At 37.0% G+C, this 23,446-nt stretch overlaps 2 protein-coding genes across 2 annotated transcripts; both read right to left on the bottom strand.

Moving 5' to 3' along the window:
* Positions 1–6,951: 6,951 nt before the first annotated feature.
* Positions 6,952–11,257, bottom strand: LOC104241819 (cis-prenyltransferase 4, chloroplastic-like). Its single transcript, XM_009796770.2, has 3 exons — positions 10,710–11,257; positions 10,558–10,625; positions 6,952–8,993 (listed from the first exon to the last, which is right to left on the bottom strand). Exons 1-3 carry the CDS (start codon positions 11,106–11,108, stop codon positions 8,546–8,548), a joined length of 915 nt encoding a protein of 304 aa, XP_009795072.1. The 5' UTR covers positions 11,109–11,257; the 3' UTR covers positions 6,952–8,545.
* Positions 11,258–13,864: 2,607 nt separating this feature from the next.
* Positions 13,865–17,686, bottom strand: LOC104241820 (protein N-terminal and lysine N-methyltransferase efm7). The gene is made up of 7 exons (XM_009796771.2): positions 17,611–17,686; positions 17,459–17,517; positions 15,984–16,117; positions 15,008–15,153; positions 14,759–14,830; positions 14,515–14,616; positions 13,865–14,422 (listed from the first exon to the last, which is right to left on the bottom strand). The coding sequence occupies exons 1-7, from the start codon at positions 17,660–17,662 to the stop codon at positions 14,247–14,249; spliced, it is 741 nt and encodes a 246-aa protein (XP_009795073.1). The 5' UTR covers positions 17,663–17,686; the 3' UTR covers positions 13,865–14,246.
* Between the last annotated feature and the right edge of the window lie 5,760 nt (positions 17,687–23,446).

Genomic DNA, 23,446 nt, shown 5'->3' with positions numbered 1-23,446 from the left:
ACAATCTCGTTTGAGCTTCTTCCTTTGGCTTAAAGAGAACTCATCCGGGATGATTCCACACACAAGGAAATTTGCTAAATCCGCGAACCATGGCACCTCTTTAATTTAAATAGCCAAGAGTTGTTCATCAGGAAATGAGTCGTTGATTTCGAGGCCATCATGCGGCCTCCCCTCCTCCTCCAAACGAGACAAGTGGTTCGCCACTTGGTTTTCATTACCTTTTCTATCTTGGATGTCAATATCAAACTCTTTTAACAAGAGCATCATCTCATCAATCAAGCTTTGGAGTCCTTTTTTCCCATAACATAACGAAGCGCCGCATCATCCGTGTGGACAATGACTTTTGCACCCATCAAGTACGGGCGGAACTTCTGAATTATTAACACAATAGAAAGGAGAGATTTCTCCGTAATGGTATAGTTGTATTGGGAATATTGATGGTCTTACTAGCATAGTAGACCGGATGAAAAATCTTGTTGATGCGTTGCCCTAATATATCCCCAATCGCTAAGTCACTTGTTTCACACAAGAGTTCAAAAGGAACACTCCAATTTTGAGCGGTGATGATGGGAGTAGTTGTCAAACTTGAGCTTCAACAATTCAAAATCTCTCTTGCAATCAACATTGAAGTTAAACTTAGAATCCTTCTCAAGAAGCTTGCATAATGGCTTCACCACCTTAGAAAACTCTCTGATGAAGCGCCGGTAAAAACCCGTATGGCCTAAGAAACTCCGCACACCCTTCACCGAAGTTGGAGGTGGAAGTTTGGAAATTACCTCAATATTTGCCTTATCAACTTCAATTCCATTCTTTGTTATTTAGTGGACAATGACAATGCCTTCCTCGACCATGAAATGACATTTCTCCCAATTAAGCACCAAGTTGGTTTCTTCACATCTAGCCAACACCTTGTCTAAGTTTGCAAGACACTCATCAAAAGAATCTCCAACCACTGAGAAGTCGTCCATGAAAACTTCAAGGTAGTCCTCCACCATGTCCGTGAAAATAGCCATTCATACATTTTTAAAAAGTTGTCGGTGCATTGCACAAACCAAATGGTATCCGCTTGAATGCGAAAGTACCATAGGGACATGTAAAGGTTGTTTTCTATTGATATTCTGGAGCAATGAAATTTGGTTGTATCCCGAGTACCCATCAAGAAAGTAATAGAAAGCACAACCGGCCTGTCACGACCCAAACCGATGGGCCGCGACGGGCACCTGGTACCTTACTCAACCGAGTGCCAACATAACGTATCTTTTCGTATCATACTATCATAGATAACTGAGCCGGAGAGGCTGCCATAAAATAGGTAGAATACAACATGTAATACCAATTTATACGTAAGACATATAGGACAATAAGGCCAAAATAACCACTTATATACTGAACATAGGCCGACAAGGCCATGCAATCTTTTATGTATATGACATCTGTCTACAAGCCTCTAAGAATACATAATTTTCATAAAGATCGGGACAGAGTCCCGCCATACCAAACAATACACGTCTAAATCATACAAACCAAACAAACAACTCTGAAGCAAATGGAATGCACCAACATCTTCCACTGAGTTGATAGCCTACTTGGAGGGCTCTCGACCTGTCTATCGGGACCTGCGGGCATGAAACATAGTGTCCCAGGCAAAAGGGATGTCGGTACGAATAATGTACCGAGTATATAAGGCACATAAATTAGTACAAAACAGACATGCAAGAAATATAAAGTAAATGACTCAACTTGTAAGTCTGGATAACGTTGTAAATCATGAAATACTTATAGTGTCATGCATATGTGTATGAATGTCATGCCGTGCATATGTACATGTGTTCGTAACGTCATCAAGCCTCTGAGGGCATCCCATCATATCATCTCGGCCACTGTGAGCAAATCATCAACGTATACCAGCTGATCAGGTAGTGGTGCGTATATAACGTCATAACTTTTTCCTATATCCCATATACATATATATATACGCGTATATAACACCATCTGGTCATGGGTTAATGTACATATAAATGAATGCAATGTACGAGAAGTACGTCAATAAAATCTCTCGGAATGTCATAAGACCATTATGCCTTTGAGTAATATCATGAAATAAACTTTTTCAACTTACGTATTTTCTGAGACTCATGAACAGACAATGGAATAATAAGACATATGGGGAATCGAGAACATAGGCACCTCTAATACTTCTATGAATAGAGTCATTTATGGAAGTTGTGTATTTACTTGTTTCATTTGTATCATATGGATCATACCAAAAAGAAAGAAGGGATAGTCGTAACATACCTGAGCCGATTCTCTTAGCAATCCCTCTAACACACGTCTTTTGCGATGGAACACATAAAGGAGGATCGAAGTAGGGAAAAATCCGTATAACTTCGCATGAATTCCTTGTTGAATCGCTACTTGGTAGATTTAGAACATCACATTTTGGTGAATTTGATCAAACTTTGTATGGCTTCCTTGCTGGACAGTGACATTTTCATGTATCTCTTAATGAAATGTTGAAGAAAGTCACTTTTCCATCTAATCTTTGTAATGGTATAGAAAAATGTTGTTTTGCTGAATTTTGCAAGGTCTTATACTTCTCCAATAAAGATACTAATCAATATTTACGTGTAAACGAGATAAAGCTTTACCTAGTGACTCATTTTGCATAATTTTGCCACCTTGATTAACCTTATGCCATGTGGCAATCTCAACAAGACCCTTATCCACTTAATACCATAATTATCTCCACCATTAATCAATTATCCACATAATTAAGGACTATCTCAAATTACTTAAAATACCACCCACTTTTAACATACCTTATACACCTTACTATCATGTCCACGTGGTACCTTGTATGGTACTAGTCCATAATTACTGGGTATTTTAGCTCGGGCTGTATTTTATCCCAAAATGCCAAAATTGGACGAAAATTCATTTTCTTTGACTTGCTTCCCATCTCACCTTCGTGAATTTACTTATCACTTGTTTGAAATAGCATAATCCTTATAATCTCCAAATAATCTTTTTCTTGGATAGATGTCCATTACCTTACGACAAATTCAACGTACAATACTACAGGGTGCAACATCATCGTAATTTAATACTACAAAGAGTAAAATCATCGTAATGTAATACTTCAAGGCGTAACATCATCGTAATATAATACTGCAGGAGGTAACATCATCGTAATATAATACTGCGGGATGTAATATCGACGTAATATTGCGGGGTGTAACATCATTCCCCCCTTTGGAACATTCGTCCTCGAATGTTGACTGATGCTCTTATCATTTTCATAACTTATTGCTCTTGTGAATACCTTAATACTCTCCTTGCCATTTAGACAGTTGTTCTGTGAATAAATCCAAAGGCCAGGGCATTCCCCCCTTTAGGCCTCTTTCCCACACCATGACTTGTGATCGAATTCCTTCGAATCTCGTAACTGTTTCTAGCTCCTACCATGTAGCATCTATGATACTGACCTTATCAGTGTGCCTATACAACTCTTCTCTCCTCTTTCCTCCAGTTTTTAACTAATCTCCAGGCTTTACTTTGTGAACATATATAAAATTATGTCAAGCTATCCCTCTGGGCGTCATTAGCTTTACTTCATCTAAGTAGGCCATACTATACCATAATTCTTACTTCGATTATCATTACTCAGGTCTGCTACTAAACTCCAGGTTACTTTCATTGCTTATCCTATATGCATAAAGCTAAGTCTTTTAACGCTTCTTCATTATTGTTCATCTTAAGACTGATGGCCTAATCTCATCTAGTACTTTGCAGCTTTTGCTCATCCATTGTCGATTCACCTCAATATTGATCTTTAATCTTCCATTGATAACTTGAAACTTCTTACGTAATATATTTCCACTAGGGTTTACGTTGCATCGTGGAACATTTGAAATGATTTTCTAGATCCACTTGGGGGCAATATTGTAGTTCCATAACCCTATCTCATATCATAGTCATCCCAATATGATTCGCCTTATATGGGTATTTTAATCTTGTACAATTCATGAACTCATTATTCAATCGAAGGCCCAAACGTCATCCTTTATTTATCACAATTACACCCTTATTCTACTACCAGAGTAACATTCCATTTCTTCTAAATGATATTAGTCTTAAACTCTTTTGAGTTCGTTTAGGCTATGCTGAGCTTTCAATAACTTAGAGAAACCATTAGCTCTTTTGTTTTCACGGGCTTAGTTCCGAGGACTTATCCATTTTCGTCACCTTCTCACTTGCCTTCTTCTTATCCCTACTCTTGTCTTTCTAAAACCTTGTCGTTTTATCATACTTTAGCTTGCGATCAATTCCCTTATGCTCTTCTGGAACATCGAGACATCACATCGTCTCTAACTCTTCTTTTACTCTCTAATTAGACCTTTCGGTACTTAGAAACCATAGGCTAGAAGGTATGCCACTAACGACGCTGCTATCATTCCTAGATATCGAATCCCCGCGCTTCTAGCCTCTTATCCGCAGTATGGACTTTTTATCGCCTTCTACATTTGAGTATCTTGTACGTTGTTCACCTTTTCCTTACTTACCTTAAAATATTACCTCGCATTCTTCTATCTCTTTCATAACCTCCCTTTTACATAGGTATAATTCACAGTCATAACTTGAAGCTCTTATTATAACACTGTGCATACACAATTAGGTGGGAGCTTCGTACTGACTTCTTATGAGGCCTGTACTTTTCCTACTGGCTTTATCGTAGGGCTATTATAGAATATGGTTGTTGTACTTCCTATTTTGTACCTCTGATATTAAGAGTGATCCTGCAATGTTCTCAATCACGATTTCTACAATTTCTGGGTTCAATAATCGGATTCCTGATTTACTTCGTTAATGTAACTCTTTAGTTTCCTCCTTCTTCTGATCGGCCTTTATGTTATCTTAATTTATCTTTGAATTTGCGGCTCATGGTATTAGTTATGATGTTTAGCCTTTCGTGGGCTATGAGGAATACGCATGATACAATCCTTTAACAATTTAATCTTTCGTTTATGACCTGGGCTCAATTATTTCTTTTAACGTATACTAGAATCTTCTACGGTTGTATGATTATCAACATATATGCTGCATGGATAATGCTCTTAGTTATTTTCTGTTATAACGTACGAAAGAAGGAACCGGAAAACATTTGTCGCTTCTCATCGTTTCGGCAAACCTACCCTTTGAGAAACGAGGGGACTATCTATATACGGGTAAAACCGAAGGTAAGGAGCACCCCGATATCCCGGTGAGGCGAACGAAAGAGAACATAACTGCGCGTAGTCAAGATTGAAGCTGGGAGCCGCCCGTATCAAAGCTCGAACAAAACACCTGCCCCCAAGCCATCGAGGTCATGCCCCCGGAGCCATTGAGATCATGCCCTCGGACCTAATTCGAATAATGTGGCCTTGGAAAGCATTGCCAAACGACCGCACACGATTAACAAAGGGTCGTGATATTTGTGCCCAACCGGATGTCACGTGACCTCGGAAAGCATTACCAAACAAAGACTATGAAAAAATGGAATGCATGTCTCCTAAATGACGGATATATATATATATATATATATGAAACTTTTTTATTCTCTATGTAAGAATTTTTAAAAGATTGAGCTCCAAATATAGAGTAACTTTTAACTCATCACCACATAGTCGTGTTTGATGTTTAAGTGCTGGCTACTTACTATGCATGAACAAGGAAATGAGGAATTCAATTCATATGTTGCCGCACATTGCCAAGGAAAATAATTAATTATCTTTTAAATAGGAGTGTACAAGCCATTGCAATATTATAACTCTAGAATGGATCAAGAAATTTAGGGAAAGAAAAGAAAAAAGAAAAAAGAGACAAGATTAATGATATCAGGACCCTGGAAAAATAAACATTTAATATTTACCAGCCAAAATATGATTAATCTATTTAAAGAAATCCATAACCACCTATAAAAACCGGACTTTAATTAGTATTGACTTGAGTATCAGCAATTATTGCTTAAAACATTACTAGTTTAATCGTCTGTAGATTCTTAGCTGAAACAACTCCAGCTAATATCTAGTAGCTGCTGTATATGGGTCATCAATAAGTATTCCAGTGACTCAATTGAGATTACCACTCAAACTAATCCCCACCACTTACCTTCTTTGAGGCAGATTCACATTTAAACTCAATGAGTTCGACCTTTAGATTTCATTCTGCTTGAACTTTTGAAATTAGAGGTTCAAAATGTAATATTTGTTGAAGTTTAGTTTCACATACATATAACATTTCCAAGACGAAATACTAGATTCGATTAAACTCGTAGCTAATAAGCCAACCCGCTCACGTCCATTGGTTATAACCGTCAGCTGTAGATAATTAATTAAGGAGCAGTAAAATTAGTTAGGCGGTTAGTACAGTGGAAAATAATACTATCCCAACTTTGTCATTAATTTGCTGGCCCATGATAGAAATTGTCAACTTGATTAGACTGCATATTCTATTTTTCGCTCGTCTCATATCCAGAAGCAACATCATTGAGACGACCATCTTTAGTAGGAAATTAAAAGCAAGCAATATAACCAATGATGTATAGCATTATTTTTTTATTAGTTCTATTGTACTACTCATTTAATTAGTAGTAGGGCCAAATATGATTGGTTGTCTATGACAATGACATAACAACTTCTTGATTTGCCTTAGAGAAAAATTCAACTTTAGCATCCGTGGAATGATGAACAACCCATTTCTTGGACAACTAACCTATCTAAATTTGAGGGGTTTAAAGGAAAACCCTCAAGTCTTGTGAGAATTGAGTAGTCAAAAATAACAAATGTAACAGTTGCTTTTGCACTTACTCTTTCCTCTTGTTAATATATCAAAAGTTGATCGTTTAATTCTAGCTCTAGGTACAAAAATCATCTCACAAGACTCGTAATAGGTTAGCTACTTCACTTGTGCAAAAGAATAAAAAATAACTCCTGCCTCTTAAATTAATAAAGATCATTACTTTTACGGCTGAAACATGAGATAGTTACTTCTGCTGAAGAGTAAGAAGGAATTACTAAAGTTGAACCTTTATCCTCCAAGTGGTTTAGATCTTAAACCAGCTCTAAAGGAAAGTCTTGTTTGCTTACTTGGGCCTCTCATCAATCAATAAAAGGGCGACCCAATACACAAAGCATATCATGTTCACACAGGATGCAGAGATGGACCGGATGCGAAGGGGTGTGATGTAGGCAGTCTACCTTGATGCAAGCGCCAATGGCTTTCTCGAACCCATAAGTCTCCAAGGCTCATCTTGGCCTCTCATCAGTCAGAATTTACAACTTATACTCCATATAAACACTAATAGCCAAAAGAGCTTTGACCACTCACAAATTGGAAGAATGGTGATTCTATTTCTTATGGAATCTTGATTTTCATGAGTATCAAGATCCCATTTTAGTAACTGGCTTGCAGTTTACAAAAAGTCTCACGAAATAACAGATAATATAATCACATCAATACTAGTTAGTTTTCAGGGTATAACTGGAAACATTCTAAAAACTTCAAGGCTCAATATTTCTTCCTTCAGGATACAGCTTGTTGCACAAAATGTATTCTCCATTTGAAAAAAGGAAAAAGAAAGTGTGGGGCTGAGTCTATAGACTATATACCTGTTGTTCAAGGTGTTATCCACATAGCAAAAGATCCGCTCTCCAACCGCTCAATTATCTTCAAACTGAATGCTACATTACATATATCACGTGCTCAAACTATGGCATCAAATGCATCATAGTGGCATTAAGTAATTGCATTTTCATTGAGGAACTGTAACAGGGGACACGACACAAGCAAACAACAGCGTACCCAGTGTAGTCCCATAAGTGGGGTCTAGGCAGGATAGTGCGTACGCAACCTTACCCCTACCTTTAAGTAGGTAGAGAGGTTATTTCCGATAGACCTTCAGCTCAAAGCTAGCATGCATAATCACAACAGTATAGAGGAATACATGCCAGATGGTCCTCGATCAGGTGGTAGAGATAAGTTTGAAGTAGCTTATTGTCCCTCATGTCCAGTCTATACCAGTTATTTATGACCATCCGGGATGCTCCTCGATCAGGTGGCAGAGATACCATACTTATGACCCTAGTCGTACTGCCTCATTTACTAGTTTGGAGACAAGATAGACTGTAATTGGCAATTAGATGAAACATATTACAGTTGTCCATTTGCGGGGCCATGAGAGATGTGTAATCCAGTGGACGAGAAAAATCCAGACCACAAAAGGTCTTCTTTGACTACTCTCCGAAATCCAGGCTATAAAAGGTTTTCTTTGACTACTGTCCTCAACTTATAGACATGAAACAAGTTGAGTATTCTTTTGGACCTATAGTAAAATCCCAACATCATTTCGATCCAGGTGCCGAATGATTATAAGAAGTAGACTTTTCAAAAGTATTGGCTTCCCTTAAATACCCGAAAATTCTTTCTTGCAAGAACTGGCCTTCAGAATCACAGATATTCAATGATGTTTGTTCAGCCTCAGAGTTACTCTAAAAATACATGGCATAAGCTAGGAACTCTGTGCACCATAGCGCCTCTGCCTTTGCTGGAAGGAACATAAAGCCTCCAAAAATTCAGTTTCTCCAAAGTCAGGCCAATGTGAATGTGAAAAGAACAGTTCAGTGTAGGCCAATTGCCAGAGTAAGAAATTGCTAAGTCTCTGCTCCCCGCTAGTCCTTATAAGTAAATCAGGACACGGAAAACCAGTACAGTTTGTTTGTAACTCCTGCTCTACTAGGAAACTATCTACGTCTTTGGGTTCAATAATGCCATCCTTCACTTTTTCAGCAATGTTTTGACAAGCTTGGACAACATCATACTGTCCACTGTAGTTGACTGCAACTACGAGGTGAAGCCGTGAATTTTCCTTAGTAGTCTTTACAGCTTCATCTATTAAGTCCTGTAATGACTTGGGGAGCTTACTGGAGTCTCCAATTATAGACACCCGAATCCCTGCTCTGTAGAAATATGATAAATCACACAAGGAAACTCTGTAGACTATAAAAAGTCAATCGTAACAACTCAAAGTAAAAGCTCTAAGAAAGAAAAGAAGAAAGGGCATGCAAGTATGTGTGTTTGGACAGGTGAAAATCAGAATTTGTACAATGAACTGATGAAGTTGCAACTATAAACGTAAAGAGCCTATTAAGTCAAAGTTTGTGATCAACCGGTGTTAACACGTTAAGCATTCATCTTGAGAGTAATTTCAACTAATTAATGATCTTAGCAAAGCAATTACACTAACAAAAGTCAAAGTTCTTCAAATCAACAAGTCTCAACACATTAAGCATTGATCTTGATGGTCCTTTCAACAAATTAATGATCTTAGCAAAGCAATTACACTTAACATTGGGTTTTTGGCGACTTCAACAAATTCATGGTCTTAGCACACAACATGAATTACTAAAGCCATAGCCTTATAAAGCATGTCTAGTGTACTAAAAGGTCATTTGGTTCACGGTCTATTTACACAAAATTTATAATACGACAATGTTATGTGGTGAATAATAATGTAGAGATTGTGATGTGGTGAGTAAAACCAAAGATGTTATGACGGAATTGGGTTTTTGGCGACTTCAACAAATTCATGGTCTTAGCACACAACATGAATTACTAAAGCCATAGCCTTATAAAGCATGTTTAGTGTACTAAAAGGTCATTTGGTTCACGGTCTATTTACACAAAATTTATAATACGACAATGTTATGTGGTGAATAATAATGTAGAGATTGTGATGTGGTGAGATAAACCAAAGATGTTATGACGGAATTGGGTTTTTGGCGACTTCAACAAATTCATGGTCTTAGCACACAACATGAATTACTAAAGCCATAGCCTTATAAAGCATGTTTAGTGTACTAAAAGGTCATTTGGTTCACGGTCTATTTACACAAAATTTATAATACGACAATGTTATGTGGTGAATAATAATGTAGAGATTGTGATGTGGTGAGTAAAACCAAAGATGTTATGACGGAATTGTCTACTTTAAGGGAACTTTTGTCTTTAGATACTCTTATATAAGTTATTATTTTTTTTAATTTTCTAGTACTCCTTATCTTTCTTAATTAGATAAAACTTAAATAAGCATCTTCGATACTAGTATATAGTTAATATCAAGCAGAAGTATTTGCTCTAAATAAACTAAACTTGTAACTAATAAATTAACCCAAATGTATGTTGTTTATAGCTATCTTTCTAATAAAAAGAGGAATTGAATCTAATTTTGTTGTCATTATATTAATTCTCTTTGTAAATGTACCATGCCTTCGCGCGAGCAAATTTACTAGTGTATTAATAGTCCACATTCTACCCCGTATAAAACATAGATTCTCACGTGTTAATAAGCTAGAGTATAATATATCAATCCAAATGTTTGATTAGTTAACTAGAATTTTATATCTAAACTGAACGTATCAATTATGCAAGATTACACTAGTGATGCTGAGTTTTAACGCTGCAAACTAAACAATGAATTAGTTATAATACGGAAATTTATGTCAGCATTAGAGTTTAATATACCTCCCAAACTCTTCAAGTTCATTTTTCAGCCCTCTTTCGAACAAGCCCATCAAAAAATCAACTTCCATCTACAACACAACAGCAAAACTTTACAGCAAACACAAAATAAAACCAAATATCATTGACTTAAAAAAGGAACTCAAAGACTTTACCTTTGGACGGAACCAATTTTGGGAGGAAAAAGCAAAGACAGTAAGAACACTAATTCCCCAATTGCAACACAGCTGAATAAGATTCCTAAATGCTCGAACACCCGCTTCGTAACCTAAGGCAATAGGCAACCCTTTCATTTTAGCCCACCGTCTATTCCCATCCATTATCACCGCAACATGGTTCGGCATTAATTCTTTCCTCAGTGGCGGAGGCAATAAGGCTGCTTTCGCAGTGTCGATGTGGCTTGTGGCGGCGTTTTGAGCAAAGGCAAGTGGATTATTAGATAGTCTTGTTGGTAGTTTGAGGGAGATTAGAGGGTGGTTAGTTATTGATTTTGGTAGAGAGCTAAATCCGGTGGGCGAATGGAAGAGTTGCTGGTGCTGGAGGGATAACACCATTTTTGGGCGGGAAGGCAAAAAGGGCTCTTTCTCCCCAACTTTTGGAGTTGGAAACTTTGATTTCAAGACTAGTGTTGCTGATAATAAACCAACGGCTGTGAGAAACTCTTGGCTACACTCTCTTTTTTTCCTTCTCTCGCGGTCTTATACATAATAGTCACGTCACTCCTTGTTGCTTTATATTGTTGGCTGCATTCACACCTCCACCAGTGTCTTTTGTTCCAAATATTTTTAGGGTATTTGAATCTATACTCACTTTTTGGGTCACGTTTTAACATGTGTTTGCTTTACAAAAACAATTGCAAGCATATCCACTTTTTCGCGTAACTTCAGCATACAGAGCTGAAGTAGCAAATGCAATCACGCAAAACTTCAGCATTCTAGTAGACGGACCCGAAGTAGCAAGTATACTGAACCAAGTGTGCTGAAGTTTTTGTTTGTAATTGCCGAACTTAAGCATAGTAGCTGAAGTTTTGTTCTCTATTTGCTGAAACTTTTGTTTGTAATTGCTGAACTTAAGCATAGTAGCTGAAGTTTTATTCTTTATTTGCTGAAATTTTTGTTTGTAGTTACACTAAATAAGCTGAAGCTTTTTTTGTCTTGGATTCATTAGTTTTGTCATTAAGTTTTTTCAAAAACTTCAGCAGAAGATGCTGAAGTTATTTAGTTTATTTATAAAAACTTCAACACTTGATAAGCTAAAGTTTTTATCTTGAATTCAATAGTTTTGTCGTAAAGCTTTTTCAAAAACTTCAAAACTTCAGCATAGATGCTGAAGTTATTTAGTTCATTTATAAAAACTTCAGCACTAAATAAGCTGAAGTTTTTTTTGTACTGGATTCATTAGTTTTGTCATAAATCTTTTTCAAAAACTTCAGCAGAAGATGTTGAAGTTATTTAGTTTATTTGTAAAAACTGCAGCACTATATAAGCTGAAGTTTTTGAAAAAGCTTTCTAACATACTAGATAAATAATCAGATTGCCAACAGTATCTAAATCATAAATTTTGGAAACAATAAACGTGAAAAGAACATAATTATCATGAAAAAAATCACTAAGTGTGACCTTAAAACTTCCCGTACATGAAAATATTCACAAATTATTGTCTACTAACTTACGTAATTATTTATAATTTGTTTTTAAATAATCTGATAAACATACTTATGGCAATCATCCCATGAACTGAAGTTTCATAGCAGCATCAACAGCAGCAGAAGGAAGAGGAGGAGGAGGAGGAGGAGGAGAAAGGGGGCTGAAGTTGTTTAAAAAGTGGGTATAAGTTGAAAAAAATTAAAAAATGGGTATAGGTTAAATGGGGGCGACCAAATAGGGCGCGCTGTGCAATTTTTACAATATTTTTGAATCTTATAGCGTATTGCTCTTCTAGAAAACATATATTATAACATAAAATGAAATATGATTCCGAAAAAATTTAGCTTTTATAGTGAAGTATTGCTATGTAAGAATGTTGTTATAGAGGTCGGACTGTATTAGATGTAAATTGATTCTTTGTTAATTGATTTGTTTTCTAGTAAGTAAGATAGTTTTTTTTTGTGTGTATAGAATATTTAGTATCCTAGTTAGTTGATTCTTTATACAGGATCTTTTACTTCTTTTTTTCCTTCTTAGTTTGTTTCCTAGTTTGATTAATTTGTCACTCATTCATCATTGTTGAAAGATTCACAAAAAATCATAGATGAAGCTGATGAACAAAGGACCTTTGTATCGGAATAATGAAATATGATTTCTTCATGACTACAAGTCTGGTTTAAGTAGATGATGCATGAACAGTGGAAAGGATATGATTAAAATGATAGGTGTATCATTATAGGAACTCATATAAGGCTGATTGGAAAAGGGACAGGTATAACACATGCTGGGCATGCGCTATATTCAATCAAAATTGACCAGACGTCCATTAGCCTGGGACGTTTGGTAATGTTGGTATAGCGTACGCCAGGCATGAGCTCTAAGTAAATATGTTTTTTCCTTTTTTTTTCACATTACTTTGGTTCGTCGAGTTGAATTTTACATTACTTTGATTCCGAACTTCACATATATATGCCATATTTCTCAAAGTTGAACTCTATTTTAGTCCTCTTGATTTTTGTTTTGGAAGAGTTTAAGAAAGCAACTGTTTTATATTTTATAAAGATTTTTATGTTGTGGTCTGGAGAGTTCTCCAAACATATCTGATTTTATTAACGAAAAAAGAAGAAGCTATTTTCACTACTTTTGTGGTCGACAGAGAAGACCTTCCAAATATTCGCACTTGTTGATTAAGCCATACTACTTTGGAAAGTACGTACTCAACAATCAACATTATTAGCTTTGGAACATGTGATACCGAAAGAAACATGTCAACATACACAAGGTGGTAAGAAATGTCCTAGTCCATAGGATCAATATCACTTTGTTTCTTCTATTTCAGCTCAAAATCCTTTGACTAATTGGTTAATCAATATAATTGGTTAATTACCTTGCATTGCGTATCAGAATTGCCCAATCATTTCGATCCAGGCAAGACGAGAATTGCTCTCATGTTATTTAATTTGCAATCTCAATGCTTTAATTTCCTTTAATGATAGTAGCAAAAATTCAGTGATTTGTACAGCCTATATAAGCTTCAGTCCCAACTTTTGTACTGCAGGCCGCAGGGCATGTGAACGTCTGTCAAGTATTTTGTTGGGACTATAAGCATGGATTAGTCCTTTTAGTGAATGTAATTTAAGCTGCTCCAAAGTTGCAAAAAAGCATGGTGAAAAACCTATTGCTGTTGAATGCATGAAAAAATCTGCTTAAGCGTTAGAATACCAATACTTCCAACAAGCAACAACCTGAATGAGCCATATCAGGCTGTGCGTTACATGTCGTAAGGGGGACTTGACTTACCACTAAACCAGGTAGCTTCATGTGTCCCGGAAGGAACAAAGAAATCCTCGTACACCACCCATAAAAGGGAGTATTGCAGAACATGCACGAGCCCAAAATAATGGAAGAATGACACTTGAAGATATGGCGAAGGATACTAGACGCCTATGGCCTCACTGAGGTTAGCCAGCTTTTGAAGGGAGTATCCTCAGAACCAAGCACTAAGCTAAACCCAATTCCATCGCTCTTAAAATTCACTGAATTATCTTATACTGCTTCAATGGCACTCGGTTCTTTGAGCTTAATGCAATACACACGGGATCCCAAATGGTTTACTTCAAGACCGGCCTTTTCACATCCTGTGAAAAAGATTGACTCGTCTTCTTTCCCTATTCTGCGCCTCCAGCTCATTAAGAAAGCTGGCCGGGGCAATGGGCACATATCTGAGCCATGAGTTTTGATAGAGCAGGTTAAGCAACCTGATTAGTGCCGTATAAGATAAATATGCAAGCTTTACAAAATGTACAAAACTTACCCTTTTCTTCACTATTTCTGGAACCTGTTTCATTAACTTTTGGCTTGTAGGATTTCAAGAGAAAGCATAGGGTCTTTACCAAGTTCTCATATTGTTTAACATCTGCAAGTAGCAAATGAACAAGAAAAAGGAGAAAGGGGAAAGGTTAGAGGATATGCACGAGAGATCTGATATGTCAAGACCGCTAATCCATGTAACATAAGCCCGCTACAGGACGATAGCAAGCCTGAGGTAAATTACTTACATAGTAGGATATCACTTGCGATTATGAGGTCCCAGTCTGGATCAGCTATTGGAAACACATCTCCCCATGAATCTGAGAACAATGATGCAAGTCAATTTATGTCTTCAAAATTTGCTCAAAAAGCATACCTTGTATATTAGTACAGAAGTAACTTGTTTAGGGTATATAGTTTTCTTTCTCCCCAGGGGGCATTTTCATCACAGTTATCAGAAGGGTATAAGGATAAATTTCATGGGGAAAAGAGCTAACGCCTTATGTGAGGAAGGGCTGGTAAAACGCCGTTCGCCCGACAATTATGTGCTATGTTCTCTTCAATATCTGGATCATCATAGTCCGACGTTGTAATATCCAGTTCAAATGATTTTCTCAAGAAGATGGCCAAAGCTCCAGTCCCACTGTGACAAAAATCAAAAGTTAGCACAAGGACCACCACATACAAGTCTCAAAGGAAGGACAGAGAAAGTGGAAAAGACACCAGTTTAACATTTTCAACTTAAAGAATTTTTTCTCTTCCACTTTCCCCTTTTCAAAATTAGATACACATGGGAGCCAAGAGGACACAAATAAATAGAACTCTTTCAGATGATAGAACGACAGATACTAATGAGATTGCAAATTAAATAACAGAAAATAAGGAAGATCTGGAATAAACATTAACAAAGGTCAAACAACTAACACAGTACAAAATAACTTCACAAATCAGAACCACTAATCATTTCTAAAACATGCATGTACCAAAATTATTCCAACAAAGCAGCTTCTGCTCAAACTGCACAACGTTATTCATTTCTGATTTTCATACTGGGATCCTGCTTCATCTTCAATTGTGCTACTGAAGATATAAGGAGTTGTCTATTCTCCTTATACCAAGAAGTGCTTTTATTAAAGTTCTCTATTACTTTGCAAAACTTAGCATTATAACAATAAGTTGCAAAACTTGGCATTATAACTGAAAGTATCTTAGATGGAACGATACTTGTGTAAACAATTGCTAAAGACGAAAACACGTCATAGAAAATTGCTAATATGACAGTCTATAATGAGAAACATTATTTTGATATTGAAAAGGAAGTTTGTTTCTTCTCAATTTATGAGGAACATTTAAACAGAATTGCAACAAGGTTCCTTTGCACTGTGAAGGCATGTCGTTTAGCAGAGAAAACACAGAAGAACGTCCAATCTTTTAGGATGAGAGAACAAAACGTTAAATGCTTTAAGGTATTACCTGCCCAGCTCAATTATGCGTCGCCCTCTAAACCAGGATGTATGCTGTGCAAGCCATTCTGCAAACGCAAATGTACCAGGCCAAAGTAAATTAGCATTCAGCTGGTGAAAAGAGAATTCTTGGATGAGCAACTCCTGCGGGGCATGCCAAAGTGTATTAGTTTCCATGCTGAGGAACTTAATAAACAACATACTCAGTACTCATATATCCCTCAGACATTTACTTTGGCATAAAGACAAAGAAACAGCAGCATTGTGATCAGGGGCGAAGCATCCTTTGCTAAGGGTGGTCAATTGACCATCCTTTGTTGATATATTACGAAAAATTACATTGTGTATATAAGTAAAATATTGATTTTAGATGCATATAACATATATTGAATACCCTTTATCGGGAATTTTTTTTCTTCTTTCAAGTCTAAATATCCTTGGAAAAATTTCTGGCTTCGCCACTGATTGTGATAAATCCTGGAAACTTAATTTGATTCCCCATAACTTCTGATAAGTGGAAGATTTGGTCAATTAACTGAATACTGATCTCAAACTGTATTTATTTAGCCAGAAGATGGTATCAATGTACCGTAAAAAATAATAACAAAATCGTATATTCTCCCAGGTCCCACACTACTCTTGTTGTTTATCTTAGTCCCGAGCCTTAGATTCTGGTTATTGTTATTGCATGTCATTCATCTTTTGGTTTTTATGCTTCAATTACTATTACGGTTTCCACTGGAGTTACTAATGAATTCTCTTTTCTTGTTTTTTATTTTATCTTCGTCCTTCTGAGCCGAGGGTCTATCGGAAACAGCCTCTCTGCCCCTATCGGGGCAGGGGTAAGGTCTGCGTACACATTACCCTCCCCAGACCCCACTATGTGGGATTTTACTGGGTAGTTGTTGTTGTTGTTGTTGTATATTCTCCCAGGTAATTGTCCAAGGGAACTATACATAATATTGGAAAGATTCCTTAGACTTATTACTTCACAACTTGCAACCATGATATTCCTTTTAAACCTACAACTAGAGTTGATAAGCAGCAGCCAGCATGCAACCAAAATTTTCAATGCATATCACAAAAAGATTACATCTTCATGTAAATATGCACACAGTAAAAAATGACAAGACGAAATTTGTGATTTAACAAATGTACATACATCAAGCTTCACCGACATTCACTTTATAGAACTAATACACAAACCAAATAAATCTCCAGAAAGTGGAGAGTCAATCACTAACCAAAATGTCAAAATTGATTTTGATTAGTTAACTCTGGTATTAAAATGAGAAGCTTAAAGTTAAATTATTTATAAATATAGAAAGGCGTGAATTTTTTTTTTTTTTTTTTTTTTGGGACAGAGGGAGTAACTGCTATACTATACAATTTCTGGGAACCCAATACAGAATCAAGAGCTGAGCACAAAACACAAATAATAATAAACTTGGTTGGGGTAGTTATTGAAAATATGATTAAACTCACCATTCCAGGGAACTGGTGCCTCCTCTCCACATTTTGCTGGGTCTCCGTGTTCTCTTCATCTGCAAAAAAAAAAAAAAATCTCTTTAACTATTATAAAATGAATGCATTTTGAATCCTTTAGGAATATTGTTAGGAAATAGTAAAAGGAGTACCAGAGGAGTTGCCGCCGAAGAGGGAAGAAGGAGAAAACAGAGCAGCATCCATTACTGTGATTGGAAAATTTGGGAAACGAGCAAGACTTGACTATACAATCATTTTTGTTATTATCAGACCTGCCCCTATGTTTTCTGTAAATTACAAACTAACCCCCTCTGTTCTTTTATTTGTTTTGGGGTAAAATTCACTTTACCCCCTTAACCTTTAAGGGTTGCAAAACAATACCGCTCACAATTTGAATGGGAAAAGAAACTCCTTATGCAATATTTTTTTGGTGAGAATTCCTTAAAAAATATTTTTTTCTCTCTCTATCCTTACAAAGGTGAAGTATAATATTTTTCGTCCAAACCAATACTTGAATTTTATCTTTCTTGCTAGTAAAATTTAAGATATTTTTTAATTAAATTGAGGCCGTTGTTAATTTTTTTGCAAGAAAGAAAATATTTTGCATACAAAATTTAAGAAATATGCTAAATGCACATTCACCATGGATGCTTTAACATTTCAATATGAAAAGGAAAAAGATATACTGAAATAGTCAATTCTCTGACACATATATTAGATGAAAGAATTGTTGCTATATTAATTTATTTATGACCTGCTTGACTGGCTATCCTATATGATCAACTTGGTTATGTCTACTTTAGGATATAAGTGTATCCTCCAACTTCTGTCCACTCTACTTACCTACAATTTATGCTATTCTAAACTCCTCATATTAGGTTCTATTGTTGACCTCCCTAGTGTGAGCACTGCTCAGTGTCCAATTGAGACCCTTGTGAACTCAGACACACTAGGGCCTGGTCTTTAGTTACTCCCTCAATCTTAAAACTGTTCCTATTCATTCTACTTCACCCTATTATGTGTTGTGTACCTGAATTGGCTGATTTAAATGGTGCAACACTTGGTGCTATGGTTGAGTAAATTGGTTCTGGACTCCTCTATGGATCCGTGAGGCGTGTAATTAATGTGGCTCTTTGTTGAAGGCATGAGTATGATGTGTAAGAGTTATTGAAGGTCCAGGCAATGCTGGGTATATTTATTTAGGCCTGCTATAGGCCTATTATCACTATTATGTAATATTTGTACTTTTTACTCATTTTGGGCTTGTAATAACCTTTTGTATAAGCAATTAAGGTGTTAGTAAGAAGGAAATTTGATATCTACATGCACAATAGGTAGATAACATGCTTACATGACTTGACAATGTGTTTGCTATATGTGTTGTTCGATTACATGAGTACTGTAGAGATCATGACATTAGGAGAAGCATGCACGCACACACTACTTGTTTACCATTAATCATGAGTTCAGATGCTATGTCTACTGCTACGTGTTTATAGATAGCATGCTATAGGAAGTGAACACTCTGCATGACTACTTTTAAATGCATTAGAAACCAGCCTATAGGAACAAATGGCAACAAAGTTTCTTTCAATTCACTTCAGTTATTTACTAGAAATCATGCCTATAGAATTTTGATCACTTCATTCGCTATTATATCATATTGATCACTAGAAATCTTGATTATAGGACTAAGTATAAATAAAGCGGTTCTAATCATGAACTGTTAGAGATCCTGCCTATAGAAAACAATGGCTTGTTAATTGGTTAACATTAGACTACTCAAACACTGTTTTGAGCGTCACTGTTAGGAAAATCTAGATAATTCTGGGACTCTTCCCGGCAGATTCTGTTATACCTAATTGTGTAGATCACCTAGGTATCACATATGAGATTGGTAACTTAAAACTATTAATAATTAGCGTGTAATCCTACATAATTCCGCCTATAAGCAATATTCTGCATCTGAAATTTACCTGCATACTTTGATCACCTAGAAAGCCTGCCCATAGGTTTAAGATTCTGGATTCTGCCAATTCCTAATTGATATATTTGTTTGCATGCACTTGCTGCTTAAGTGTGGAGGTCAATGTGAGCCTTTAATTGCATCTATGTGAAGTATTTGGATGTTTTGATTGTCGCCTAGCTTTTACATTTTTGAGTAGCCTAGATAAGGTCTAGAACCATCCAAATAGAGGTCTAAAACCTCCCGGACCATAGGTATGGACGGGTAATGCATGTATAGGACACGTCTTAGAATTGAATTAGAGCGTTTTTAGGTAGGCAACTTTAACATAGTAATCGGGTAGCAAGAGATGATAGTCTATGCCCGCTGAATAATATGAGTAACACCCCATTTCGAGGGAGTTACGAAATATTATTTATGTGGCACGAGGTGATCCTTAAGGCTAAAAAGCTTAGTACCCCCCTCTTTTCTTTCTTTTCTATTAGAATCAATAGTTGTACCCATCTGTTAATCTTTTTACAATAAAATTCTCAAATTTTGTGCTCTCTTCGTTTATTTGACTAATCCATATAATTTAAGTTAGGTCGGGACCCACAATTGTGGACCTCGAGAAGTGCCTAATACCTTTTCCTCGAGGTAACTTGAGCCCTTACCCGATCTTTGGTGATGTAAACTAGTTGAACCAGAGTCATTTGCAAATAGGTGCCCTAACGCACCTTAAAAATCGTTAGGTAATGACTCTCCTCTTTTAATACATCTTTAAAAGAGTTGTCACACGTCGAAACCTAATTCCGCGAGAAAAAGAAGCGTGATAGCATGGCGACTCTACTGGGGATTTACACTTAGGCTCTTACCATAGTGAATTTGGCTTATATGTATTAGTCTTCTTTGATAAAAAACGTGCTTCCCTTTTCCATTTATTTGCTGCTACATGCACACCCCTCTCCCATTTTCCTTTTATTTATCTAATTCATTGTTACATGCACCTCTCTCTTCCATTTTCACTTTACTTGTTACATGCACATCCCTCTTCTATTTTCCCTTTACTTGTTTAAATTCGTTGTAATATGCAAATCCCTTCCCTTCTCACCCTTCTTTGCTTAAATTGGTTATAACATGCGTATCCCTTTCTTATTCACCTTTATCTGCTCTAAACTGCTCTTTATTTGTTTAAAGATTGCTACATCATGTCTCTCCTACCCCTACTCCCTTGCTTACTTTATTACATTCCCTATATTCCACGAACTAACTTCTTATTTTATTTTTCTTTTTACGTCTTTTATGTTTTATCTTAATATTGAGTTTGTTGCTTTCACATATTTATTATGCAAATACTTGGCAACATGTTATTATCTTTGCATAAAGCATGCTCCACATCATATTCCACTCGTGCCAATTATCAATATATGTGCGTTTGATGAGTGTCTGCGCTCTTCCAAAATTACCTTTTTAAAATTGAAAAGGCTTATTTGCGGTAGACTAGTCGATCAGCGGCGTAGTCGACGGTCCCGTGCCTTTCCCTCTCAAGTTGTCCACTTGAGAGTACCAGTATACGCCATTATAGAAATCCTACTCCAATATCAAATGTACATGCATCATGTTAAATCTAGTACGGTTTCAACGTGATATCCCGCTAAGATAAGCCTTGTCCAAAGTCTGACGGGATTTCCACAATCCCAATGGACATCATTATGTGCATTACTTGGAGAAAATATGCTAATATGTTGATCATTAGTGTGTAAATAGTCAAATCCGGAAAGGGAAAGGGCTAACTCTATTTGTTTGTAGAAAATGAAGCACGAAGTCCCCAGGTTCGGCATGGTCCAAAACATCCCACCTCTGCTGCTGGATTGGTGGAAAATCTCACGCCTAGAGACAAGAATCATGTGAGAAGGGTCTTTGGTAATCTACCATCTTCGTCAGACATCCGACCAAATAGAGCACTAATTGAGGCCGCTACTATGTTTTGGGATGAGAAGAGGGTTGTCTTCCGCTTCGGTGACATAGAGATGACTCCTCTCTTGGAGGAAATAGGAGGTTTCGCTAAGATGCCATGGGATAGTCCCGGATTATTGGTACCAGAGAATCGCACCCCTCGTGGTTTTCCGAAAATGCTAGGTTTAAAAAAAATGATGAATTGCTTTGTTTGAAGAAGTCGTGCATCCTATTTGGATTCCTTTATGAGCATTACAGGCATAGTAAGTCATATCGTCTCCATCATGAGGAACTCGCCATTACTTCCTTGAGCTGGACGCACCGTCGAGTCTACGTGTTCATTGTCTGCTTCTTAGGGTTGCTTATATTTTCGAGGAAAGGGGGAAGGATCCGCACTCATCTAGCCATGGTCGCCAGGACCTTAATGGAAGGCATTGAGGGACAAACCTACACTATCATCTCCATGATCTTGGCCGAAATATACCGTGCTCTAGATCGATACAAGCAAGGGTTCGAGCACTTCGAGGGTAGTAATCTGCTATTGCAAGTTTGGTTATTAGAAAATTTCCAGATAGGTGAATACCGTCAAGAGCTTCTGCAACGACCATTGAATGACCACATAACTTACCATCACCCAAAGAGAATGACATTTATCCCATACAGATTTGCACAACCTGGAATGCTGTGAGCTGGGTGCGCTTCTACAACAATCTGACGGACGAGCAGGTACATTGGATGTTCGAATGGTTTCCTAGCGATGCGTTCATCATCAGGTCAAGAGAAACTACTCATCTAGTACTGATCGGGTCGAGGGGAATTTTTCCTTATGCTCCCATAAGGGTAATGAGACAAGCATGCAAAAAAAAATATACCTTGGGTTTCCAACATGGTCTAGTACAAAGCAGATTTTAAAGGGGACGTTATACCATTCAAGTTCGAGGCATAACATATGTGGAATCAGAAAAGTCATTGTGGAAAAAGATACTATTGAGACAGACAAATAACATGCCGATCATATGTACTTATACCCATCATGGCTAGTGGATGATATAGCAGGAGACGTCAAGCCGAGAGTTAATTTGAAAACAGGATCATAGATGACGCTGCTGAAGCACAGGACAAGTACAGGAGGTTACGCAAGAGGGTTTTTGAGTCTGAAGCTAGGCATCTGGAACAACATAAGGAGGATATGGAAGCAATCAATGAATGGAGGGAAATTGCCACCAAATCAACAAAGAGATTGGAATATCTGGGGCAAGGGTTGATGGAACTTGAAGAGAAAATGAGAAAGAGGGCTGCAGGCTCAGGCTTATCTATTACTAGATATGCGCGGCTTGGGGAATTTGATCGATGGAGTCAAAAGAGCAAAGCACGGGGAAGGCCTTTCTGAGACAGAGCAAATCAGGGGAATGTTGTTTTAATGCTTTCTACTTTAGTAATAAGGCAAATGCCATTAGATTTCGATTGTAATAAAGGCAAATGCCACTAGTAACTTTCTTATTATTGTCGTTTTAGTAAAGATTTGATTTATTTTCATGTTAATGAAATGATGAAATTATTGGCATCAATTTTCTCCAAGTCTCTGTGTCGCCAGGCCTACCTCAGGCACAATGAGGTCCCCCAAATTAGGACACGAATTTATTCTGCAAAGCATGTTCGATATTGCAAGCATTCTTTCAATATTCCTTACTGACTTGGTTACTTTTTTGTTTTTCATTCTTTTGATTATTCCCATTCCCCAAGGTTGGTTTGTGCATACTGGCATCATCTGCATATCATACTAGATCCAGAGGTCCTCCACCTCCTCCTCCACCAAGTGATCCTAAAGGCAAAAGCAAAGGAAAAGGAAATATGGACAATTTAAGTGGTATCAGTAAAGACAATGCTGAACACGTTGAAACTTCGAACGGTCGGAGTACTCCAGCCCAAAATGAATTGGTCATGTGCCTAGAATAGAAAATATTGGATCTACAAGGGGAGATTGAGCAGGTCCAAAACTTGGCAAACTTTTCCCTTACCCTAAATGTCCCCGACATCAACCAACAAAACACAAGCGCCCAAAACCAGGCACCTCCTCAAAACACACA

The sequence above is a fragment of the Nicotiana sylvestris genome, chromosome 12, assembly GCF_000393655.2.
Source record: "Nicotiana sylvestris chromosome 12, ASM39365v2, whole genome shotgun sequence".
In the NCBI taxonomy this organism is placed as follows: Eukaryota; Viridiplantae; Streptophyta; class Magnoliopsida; order Solanales; family Solanaceae; genus Nicotiana; species Nicotiana sylvestris.
This window is presented reverse-complemented; position numbering and strand designations above follow the sequence as displayed.

Coding starts and splice junctions, on each gene's coding strand:
- LOC104241820 (XM_009796771.2), bottom strand. CDS start 17,662: ATGGATGCTGCTCTGTTTTCTCCTTCTTCCCTCTTCGGCGGCAACTCC. Junction 17,518..17,610: donor CTTCGGCGGCAACTCCTCTG/GTACTCCTTTTA, acceptor TTTTTTTTGCAG/ATGAAGAGAACACGGAGACC. Junction 15,154..15,983: donor CGCATAATTGAGCTGGGCAG/GTAATACCTTAA, acceptor TTTTTGTCACAG/TGGGACTGGAGCTTTGGCCA.
- LOC104241819 (XM_009796770.2), bottom strand. CDS start 11,108: ATGGTGTTATCCCTCCAGCACCAGCAACTCTTCCATTCGCCCACCGGA. Junction 10,626..10,709: donor AAAATTGGTTCCGTCCAAAG/GTAAAGTCTTTG, acceptor GTTGTGTTGTAG/ATGGAAGTTGATTTTTTGAT. Junction 8,994..10,557: donor GAACTTGAAGAGTTTGGGAG/GTATATTAAACT, acceptor ATATTTCTACAG/AGCAGGGATTCGGGTGTCTA.